This window comes from Brachyistius frenatus, unplaced genomic scaffold, assembly GCF_029030835.1.
Source record: "Brachyistius frenatus isolate BFR_SWC_R1_liver_20210118 unplaced genomic scaffold, ASM2903083v1 Contig_146, whole genome shotgun sequence".
Lineage (NCBI taxonomy): Eukaryota > Metazoa > Chordata > Actinopteri > Embiotocidae > Brachyistius > Brachyistius frenatus.
The window spans coordinates 877,348-887,979 of NW_027210745.1; the positions used below are offsets into that span (position 1 = coordinate 877,348).

The 10,632-nt window shown below is 41.1% G+C and overlaps 1 protein-coding gene across 1 annotated transcript; it reads right to left on the minus strand.

The window, feature by feature from the left end:
• Positions 1-2,419: 2,419 nt before the first annotated feature.
• LOC138630976 (BCL2/adenovirus E1B 19 kDa protein-interacting protein 3) lies at positions 2,420-10,230 on the minus strand. The gene is made up of 6 exons (XM_069715671.1): positions 9,988-10,230; positions 6,655-6,805; positions 6,327-6,408; positions 5,745-5,818; positions 4,620-4,766; positions 2,420-3,180 (listed from the first exon to the last, which is right to left on the minus strand). Exons 1-6 carry the CDS (start codon positions 10,028-10,030, stop codon positions 3,132-3,134), a joined length of 546 nt encoding a protein of 181 aa, XP_069571772.1. The 5' UTR covers positions 10,031-10,230; the 3' UTR covers positions 2,420-3,131.
• Positions 10,231-10,632: the final 402 nt, after the last annotated feature.

Below are 10,632 nucleotides of genomic sequence, written 5' to 3' on the forward strand. Positions count from 1 at the left end.
CCTATTCCACATGTACCTCCATGTATACTCCGTACGACTGACGTGTATGGAAAATCACAGATGGTGTTTAATGTTGTTCACTGTAGTAATTGCGGAGAATAGTACAGGGTGGACAGATCTTAACACGGTCCCCTGCCATGAAGAAGTCACGAAGGTTTATGGCAACAGGGGACGAAACTGTGAGAACATGATGATTTCCATCAGCCTGCCCCACCTGTGGTCGCCAGTTTGTCCCGAGATAAGGATAAACCGTTCAGGGGTTTGAACCAGGGACAACCTCCAGGCCAAAACTGATGGCCTGAATTACTGTTACTATAACACCTCTTATCATAGTTTCACTGTCATGTTTATCAATTTAATTGACGAGGATCTGAGAAATGTCACTACAATCAAATTGACTTTGATTTGGTTTGTCATCCGGTTAGGTCCAAACTAAAATATCTTGATAATATTAGATGGATGACCATGAGATTTTAATGTTTCCCACACTGGTGGAAAGTAACAAAGTACATTTACACATGTACTTTAGTAGTACTTGTGCTTTCTTTTAGTGTCTCCATTTTCTGATACTTAATATTTATACTTCAATATTAAATTCAAAATCTTATACTTTTTACTTGAATTTTTGATTACTTACTGCTGATTCTAGTTAATAAAATGAAATGTAATCAAATAAATGATGTGGTATTTTTACGTGTATATATTGGCATTCACAAAAATACCCAGCTGTAAACAATAACCTTGAACCTTAAAAAGCCTTTACAAGCTGCAACATTAATGTGTACAATGATGCACCAATAATTACAGGCCAATAATAATATGTTATTCTGCAATTTGCCCTTCTGCATAATGACTATATTTACTTGCTGCTAAAACTTTGGTAGTTCAGTAAAATCTTTAATGCTGGACTTTTACGAGGATAAAGTATTTTGATTCTGGCGTCCCCGGACTTTTCATGTGGTGCCACAGTGAGTTTCATATCTTTGCTTTTGAGTGAAACGTCTGGTGGTTTACTTTGAAATTTGGTGCAGATATTCATGGTTCCCAGAGGATGTTTCCTAATGACTTAAATAACGCCCTGATTTTTTTAGAAAGTAGGCAAAAATTGTACCTCAACATTTTTTTTTTGTCTTTACATTTTTATGTTGTTTTATTCTTGTTTTTGGTTAAAATAAATTTGTTGACAAATTGGGGCCCTCCTTCACTGTTGTTAATGATCTCTGGCCAAGAAAAACGGTGCACTAAACTACAGTAAAAAGTTGGTCAAAGCTGAAGCAGAACGTCAATCTGTAAACCCTGTTGGAAGCTCAAATCAGATTACTTGGGTAATTATTTTCTGGTTTGCTTTACTTTTCTCTTCCAATAAGCTGCAGTACTTCAGACTTTAACCGTTAAACTGCAGCATTGCCTAAAATAAACGGCCTGATGTCAATCCAAGATGATGAATGGACATTTCCTAAACACGTGTAATCCTTTCATCTACCTACAAAGTGTTTCCTTCTGCTCCTTGTTGTGTAAAAGTGATGCCAAAAAAATGTTCTAGTAGTATAGATTGCTTGTGTGTGCACGTGTGGTTGCCTGTGAATGGAAACCAGGTGCTTTTGTGCTCTGCCAAGGCAGGCTTGTTGTTGCATCGTCAGCTCGGTGCGTCTAGAAGTAGCTTTAATGAGCTCAGCAGGGCCCCTCACATCAAACACTCAGCTAATGGCTGATAAACTCATTGGGCTTGGTCAGGTTGGACAACAAATGGGCACCTTTACGTCCAAGACACCAGAGCAAAGCCTCAGTGTGCTTCTCAAACCCTTCATTCAAAATGTAGGCCGGCTATTTTCATGAGATGTTAAGAGGAAACGGGTTTATGGTTTATGGGAAAGCAATAAAATGTGAAATCCTTGAAGGGTCGAAGCAGCAGTGTGTTTAAAAAAAAAAAGAGAGAAGGAAGACTTATGTGGGGTAGGGAATGACAAACACAGATGGAAAAGAGACTTGTTGGTGTGATGCCATAACATTTGTGCAAGAGTTCGGTTAGACAGGAGGAACAGTCATCACTAGTAAAAACCAGCAGCAAAGAACTTATCAGGATAAACCAACAGTCATTAGCAGTGATTTACCTCATGTGGAAACAGGAATCAATTTTAAACAGATGCTGTGGTTCATTTACAGGTTGTTAACTGCACAGTAGGTTGTAAAAAGTCTTCCATTCCTGTTGTCTATGACTGCCTACAAATAATCTCCAGACTACCAAAGCCTAAAAACTAAAGATTTTTATTGTACAGGGGCCAAAGCTTACTTCAGCAAACCTTTGTGCTCTGTTGGCTAAAAACGTTTTACCTGCATTTATTATAAGAGATGAACATGTGCACAACAAATGCTGCCAGGATGAGCGCGGAGGAGAGGAATAAAAGACCCAAGAGGCACATTCAGGTTTTGAGGAGTGAAGTTTAATGGGATCATGTTTGTCTTTGTCAGAGGTCAAATATTTAATTGGTTTGTGGGACAAAAAGCACAACCAGAGCCACTTCCTACATTCACTCAGCCAACTAAAAGTCTCTACGTTAGATTCACCATCAGGCCAGACAAAAACCCAACAATCACTTTAGCTGTTCAGTCTTACAGAGGGTCATTACTCTCAACATATGGACATTTTGGTTTTTCAAAGGTTGGGAGAATGGCTATCACTTATTATCTTTCTCATTTTGTCAGACGACACCGTTCCCATCGATCTGTTTTCATCTCCTATCAAAGGGATTTATTGTTCTAGCTGGGTAAAACTCTCTCTCTCTCTCCTTTCTCTTCAATCTGGGCAATCTCTCCCCTCCGATTATGCTTTAGCTGGATGAGATCAGTGCTACTCTGCGCGGGAGTAAAAGTGACCTCAGTCTGACTCAGTGGTCGGCATCCATCCGCTACCCGGACCCTACGACATGCACAGACTGAAAAAGAGGCTGACAGGAAGGACAGACTGACTGAGTACTGCTGGGTAGACAGATGTGTAGAGACACAGACGTACAGACAGGCAGGGTCCTATATGTTTGCCCCCATAAGGAAGGAAGGAGGCAAGTTAGAGAGGCCGGACTGTGACCTTATTGGCCAGACGGGTAGCGAATGGGGGCGCTGGACTACATTTGACGTCACAGCGTACAGGTTGTGGAAGCGGCCAATCGCTTTCCTATGTAGATCCTAAAAAGAGGAAAGAGAAAGCAGGAATTAACGATTAACCCTTCACCCGTAAACCCGAGCAAACATAATTAGGGATTTGATAGCGCATTCTGCCTTTTCAAAACCAAAGATACAGGAGCAAAAGTGTAGGAAATGAACCAGTGTTTGTATCTGCTCTGATGAAAGTTAACTATCTACAGATTATATTAAAAAATGATCTAAAAAAAAAAAAAAACGGGCTCACCAATGGCACAAATTAGGCGTTTAGTATCGAAGTTTGATATAAGGTTGGCATCGCTGCCTTACACCAGTAGGAGAGGTCAAGTGAAACTGGTGGGTTTTGGTCATTTCTTTAAAAATCCTAAAACTCTGAAAATCGAGCTTTTAAACAGAACCTTTTCTCACTATGCCATTTGGCTTGCTTCCTATGTTTCACAAATATCCACTGTATCTTTTAATGAACACCATTTCCATTAAACCCTAGACGAACGAAACATCCCATCTGGACGGAAGAGATGACCTAATGGACGAGTCAGGAGTCACATGAGTTCAGAGGTAACAACTGGACATTTGAAGACAACTTTTTGGTGAGTTACAAACCAAGTGATGATGCATAAATACCAGAAGTGCTGCACTTATATCTTTTTTTAATGGGAGCTGCATTTTTTTTCCGTGCTCACACAGTAATCATCTAATCCTTTCAATCCTTGAGGTCTCTGTCCCTGTAGCGGGACCAGACTCCAGCGTTTTTTCAAAGGTTGTTGAGTGTGCCACATTCAATAAAGAAGCTGCAAAGTGGAGGCTGAAATATTGGAAATAACCCAATATTTTTTTTTTCTTCTTCAGAAAAAACAATGAAAGAAATGTTAAATGAGAGATTGGGCTGAGTTACAGAAGTGAACTGGTTGTTGGATTTGGGGGAATTTACAGTCCAGAGAAGCAGCTGAAGCATCGTGGGAGGGAAAACCGCTTCAAGTAAGAACACAATGCACTTTCTTTATTTCCATTCAATTCATATAGATGCTAACATTTAGCATGGAACATGCTGTCACAGGTTTTGCCATCAACTCTATCTTTAAAAAAAAAAAAAAAAAAATCCTCTTTTTGAAACTAGTCAGCTGGATAAAATGGAAGACAACTCAGAGATAATTTATCATAATTAGCCAGCTAGCTACAGCGGATAAAATCTTCCAGCAACAGGGAAAGCTCAAAGGCGCCATCTAGAAATGAAACATGAAGCTGTTGTTGTCTACATCTGTTTGGAGTAAAGAACCCATTATTTAAAACATTGGTGAGAAGATCAAGCTGTAAATCTACCGTTGCAAAGTGCTTATGAGTCGTGTGAGGAAAGCTTAACAAGCAGCAACAGTAGGAAGTTGGAGGCAGGACGGTTGCAGCCCTGTAATGTACATGCAGTAGATACCAATGGTTAAAGGGTAATTGATGTGAGTTCGTCTCACCCGACTCCGAGTGTGAGCAGGTGTGAAGCCAGCAGTGACGGAACAAGAATGAGGAGGACATCAGAGGAGAAGATTCCTCTCTTCATCACCTCTGTCTTCCGAACGCTGAGGGAGCTCTGCTGTTTCGGGTGCTGAAACACAAACTCTCTGCAGAGAGAGAGAGAGGAGAGGAGTCGGAGATAAGAGATGCAGGAGGAAGTTAGATTGAAAGGGTGGGAAAAAAAAAACAAACAGATAATGAGAGCACAAGAGAGCAGACTGAGAATGCAGGAAAAATACTGAGTCTGAGACCAAGGAGAGCTGCTACCTGTCAAACAGACTTTATTTCACTGCAGGAGATTAAAGGTGAAGAGTGGCAGTGTAAATAAAAATGAGGTTGATTCATGTGCTTCAAAGGTAAGATCCATAAGTAAAGTTAAAAACACTACGTGCTCTTGAAGTTAAACTGAACAAGCAGACGAGACAACCAAGGAAGCCGTGCTTGCGATTATTTTTTAATGCCGTTATCTCAAGATCATAAATTAACTATTTTTTGATCTCGATAAAACAAAAAGCAGATTTCTTGTTTTCTATGAGACTTGCAAGCCCATCCCACTTTACATAGTGATCTCCACCGCATCGCCACTCCGGCCTACGGACACCTGTTGACTGTGACACTAGATTTCTATCAACAAATTTATGGGGTGGCATGACACATCTGAGGTTTAAAGAATATAAGAAGAGGAAACAACCTTCTGTTTTCTCTTGATAACACGTTGATTAACTTGAGATAACAAAGGTCGTTTTCTCGGGATAACAAAATAATGAACTTGTGATCTAGCAATAGCAGCAAAAAGTACAACAACAGTAACAAGAAGACAACATGACTTCAATCAGGAAGTCTCTGCTCCTGGATGCATCTCTCCATTAAACCATATTTTTGTTGTAACTATTCATTTTAATTACAAATTAAACAAACTGGATCGGCAGTGTTAATTACTGACCTCTAGAGGTGCTGCTAAGCAGAATTTAAAACTGGTCATCTTTGCTTTCCATCTTTATAAAATCTTTATGCTAAGCTAAGCTAATTGCAACATGGCTTAGATCTCTGACAACAGTAAATAGTGAAATTCAAGTCGGTCTTACTTTGGTGGCATATTTTCAGGCCTACTGGACCAATCCCAGACCCAGTCAGTGTCCACCCGTCGCTCTCCTTCCTCCTGCAACACACACAGTTCATCAGATGTCTGACAGTAAAAGTAAAACTGTGACAGTGTCATCATTGCAAAATGGGTCACGTAAATCTTTTGAGGAAATCTAAAACAAGAAGAAACAACTGCTCACAGACAGTTCTATAAAACAGCTTGATTGGTTCCCTTGGAAGTCAGAACATTAAAAATTTAGATCCCACTAAATAATTTGTTACGTAAATGCCCAACATATTCCCTGATAATGATTACCGATTTCAAGCAAAGCTTCTATATCCGCAAGTGGATTTCTAAAGTGTTCCAAAATAAATAGAAACGATGCCTTTGTGTTTTGGTGGTTAGTCATCAATAATGTAAAATGTAATGCAGACACATGCTGTGTGGGTTTCATAACTACAGACAATGTTTATATTCTTTTCACTACATCATTAAATGGCTCTGTGGTGCGTTTCTGTTTGCAGATTACAGGAAGGAGGATCCAGTGAATATGAACATGTGTCAGTGTTGACAAAATGAGCACCTGTATGGTGATACAGTCGCTGTCCTGCTCACTAGCGGGTCTCGGGGAACCAGTGGACTGTGGAGTCGCTGCCTGTGGAGGACTGTGGACAACAAACACACGTAAACAATGTGGCTGTAACACCAAGAAATACACCGAGTGCAATGTAATAATTCAACATTTGTGGTAAAACAAACAAAAACAGAAAGTAAACACATTTTTTTTTAAAACAAGCAAAGTTCTTCTGAGGGCAGAAAAAAAAGCTCATTACTGTGAAAATGCTTTCCACACCTCGCTGTGCAGCTCAACCCCCGAACAAAACAAAACAAAACAAAGCCCACTGCATTACCTGTCTCGACTCCTCTCGCACTCGAGCTGCGCCTCCAGAAGGATCCTCTCCAGCTCCCCCTGCAGGGTGGAGGAGATGTTGTCCTGCGACCCTGTCAGACTCTCCCTGCGGCTCACGGCTGCGATCAGCTCCTCCAGCTCGACCCAGGAGCCTGGGGGGGGGGGGGGGAACAACACAGGCCACAGTTTGTAACGACGCTCAGGGGGACAGAAAACAATACTGCTTCATGCCGGACTGTAATGAGCCAGAAAGGAGTCATGATGAGGAGAGTAAACAAATCTACACCCTAAAAACTGATTGTTTACACAACATCACATTCATCAGGCTTTCAACCTTTATTTAGATTTTTATTGTAATTTTTGTTCAAATAATGAATAGATGTTAGCACTTTGCCTTAATTAACAAAAAAAAATCTACTATTAATCTACTATTTCTTTGAGCATAATTTTCAGCCATGAGAGATATTCATATTTAAATCAAATGAATCTCACATTTTCTATGAATGATGCAGTTCAGTGATATTTTCTGTCTATTCTGGTTGGATACACTCATACTTTCTATATGAATTTAGTCTTTGCATAATGGCCAAAACATGACTTAACACTTGTTTAATTTTCCTCCCAATTTTAGTTTCCATTGTCCACATTATTTTTACTTTATCGTCATGTCAACCTATTTGATTTTTTTCTTTTTCTTTTTAGAATAACTGAAGACTTCAGCTCTTGTTGTGACCAAACAAACCATCCTAGTCAGTGGCTTAGAATAATCCAGGCAACCATATTAGATTTACTGGACTTAATATTTCTGTAAATTCCCATTTCACATTGCGGTATTAATAGGCTCCATTTCACTGAACTCTAAAAAAGGCATGTGGGTAGTGAAGCCTGTTGGTTTCCTTCCAACCTGCCGACTGTTTACTGTGAATGGACAGGTGTGTGTTGTTGTGCGCTGACATATGGTGACTTATATCCTAAGTAGCACCTCAAATGCCCTGACGTGACATGGGGTGACCAGAGGGACCGCTGGACGGACATCCGGCCGCGTTACACACATGTACGAAACCCATTCACGTAAACATGGAGAGAGAGAGAAACAAAGCGTCCGTTTCCGTCTGTCAGTGCGCTCTGCAAAACATACGCAGCAATACGAATGAATGAATGGACACGCAGGTTCAATGGGTACAAGAGCAGGAAGAGATTTACACATGCACACACATAAACACACATGCACGCTGGTGTGTATGGCGTGCACACGGCCTCAGCTAAACAGTAGGGCAGGCCTAACTCGGGCTGACAGCATGCTTGCTTACGTAAGATCTTATTTCTGTTAGAGATTAGCCATTCACCCTCTCCCTTCCTCCCCTTGCATCTCTCCTGTCATGCTGTCGGTGTCTCTCTCTGACACAGACAGCTTTAACAAAATATCTCGCCTCATCTCGCCTCCCAAAGTATCCTTCCTTCTCATCTGATCTCTCCCATCTTCACTTTACCCGGGTTTATGACACACAAACAGCAGTGGAGGGGGTAGAGGCATGAGTTGGCACGGTGCTGGAGGGAGGGAGGGACGGCGGGAGGGAGGGAGGGCAGAGGAAACTGTGCCATTGCCCTAGTTATTCGCCTACAGACGGGACTTATGACATAACAGCTGCTTCGCTGATGACTTATCTATCTGTCGCCATTCTGCGGCACTAAATCAGTTTCTATGGTGCAATCATGTACACATTCGTCGGTGCCGCTGCCAAATCAGCGTTATGTAATGTGGACAAGAGCTGGATGCGAAAAAAGACTCAATGAACTGCGGCACAACAGATTCATTCTTGTTTTGCCAGGTTATGAACGCCTGTTTCCAGTTTAGGGAATGTACACAAATTATCAGGGTGTCAGGTGGAGTCAGCAAAGGAGGGTTTGAGTGATGCCTGGTTGTTTTGGGAGAGCAGGGGAGGGTAGTTTATGTGGAGTCATAAAGTAGTTATGTCCAAAACGTTTGTTTTTGTTTGTGTCCCGGACCTCAAAGGACAGCAATCTAACTACAAGTTAAAAACCCGAAGTGGAAACACCAAAAACAACAACAACAACAACAACAACAAAAATTGCAAAAAGGTTTTTGCCATTTAGTGAGGTGGAAAAATAAATTCCATCCCATTTTCCACAGTGTTGACATTCGTTTAGACTTGCTTTTTAAAATGATGCCGTCCTCTGCTTCATTGATTTGATGGCACCTCATTGGAGAATTTGAACTTGTGCTTATCTTCTGATGATAGTTTAATAGATGAAAATGTGAATTAATTTAGCTTTTTATTTAACATATTAAACTTGAAATTGAGGCGTAATTATTAGAGGATGAGGGTTGATATTTTTCAAAAGGAGCATTCAAATTAAATACTGATAACAGAGCTAGACTTTTGCACATCCAGTGCACTGTACCAGTGTTGATGTCAGATGATAACAAGAAATTGCAGTGCAGAAATATCAAACTAGGTTTGAAGTAATTATAAAGTATTATCCCCTTCACATAGCTTGTCCACTTGAGAGCACTGACAAGTTTATTTTTCAACTGTAAAATGTCCCACTTAGTGTTTCTCTTGTTTACAAGTCCTAAAAACACCTGATCCAGAGCATCCCTATCAAGTATATTTATGTGTTTAAGTTAAACAAGAGACTACGAGTTGATATATTATTGTTGGATTTTATGAGTGTTGGCGTTAAAAATCCAGTATGGGTCAGCCTTTATTTTATATCCCTGTTTTGCTTTTTAAAAAAAGTCAAATCCCCACCTCAGTAATTTCTGTACAGTAAGTCAGAGTGCAGCTGATTCCCAGCATCCTCTGTGCCAAGAACTGTGTACCCAGCACAGTGGAGCTATAAGTGTCAGGAAATTTCCACAGCTTAATTGGCTTACAGAGAAACGGACAGGTGAGTCAGGGAATCCGTTTACACAATGACGGTGTCAGTGGCAACAACAATGACAACCAAAAAACTGGCAGTGCCTTCTTCTGACGTTGGCATCCTCTCTCACACCTGCTCTCAGACTGACAAGCCTGTTAGTATCATGTCTCCACTGATGAGCAGCTGTGGTTGGATATCTGCACATCAGACCTGGGCTGGGGTCCCTGCGTGCACTGGTTACTCAGACTGATGATATTTACATGGTGAAATTAAAATGTAAATCGACACAAATCGACTCTGCTTTGTGCACACACAAAAGCTGATCTGTTGGCTGTTTAAATTTAGCGAGAATGAACTACGGTGAAAGGCAAATATTGAACTGTCATGACGCAACAGGGAAAAAAAACAACAACATCAGCGGCCTGGTCCATGTGCCACTCTCACTCACCGTAGAGTCCGTCTTCTGGTGTCTGCGAGCCGGACAGAGACATGCTTGAACGGCGGGGAGAGGCTGGAGACGGAACTCGGAGAAGATGCTGACACGGACCGAAGACGACAAGCAGGTGCAATTGGGTTTCTGCCCTGTACGCGTTTCCCCTTAATCACTCTGGTGTTTGTTGTCGTCCAAAGAGGACACCGGACATCGACGCTGAGCTAATCCGCTCCCCTTGTGCTCCCCGCCCCTTCCCGCACGCTCCTGTCCCCCCTCCCCGTTACCACGTGTCAGGAGGGAAGAGGTAAACAAAACAGGCTGAGAGCTTAATGTCAACAAGACGCACGAGAGCCCTGAAATTACCCTCAAATTGGGATGCGATGTGAATCTTTGGGATGGCAATAGCACCCCTCTTCCCCAACCGAGGCATTCCTATTGTTTATATATTTTTTAAAATGTCTAATATATAAATATTAAAATCAAAAAGTAGACTCATTAAAATAGAATCGATTTTTTTTGGGTATTTTTTGGTATTTATTTTTTACACAAAAAACCCCCCATAAAGCCAACACAGATAATCTGATTCGGACAATTGAACTTTGACCTTACTTCCACTTCCTGTTAGCCAGAGCTCATTGTTTTCCTAACTTTAGCATTATC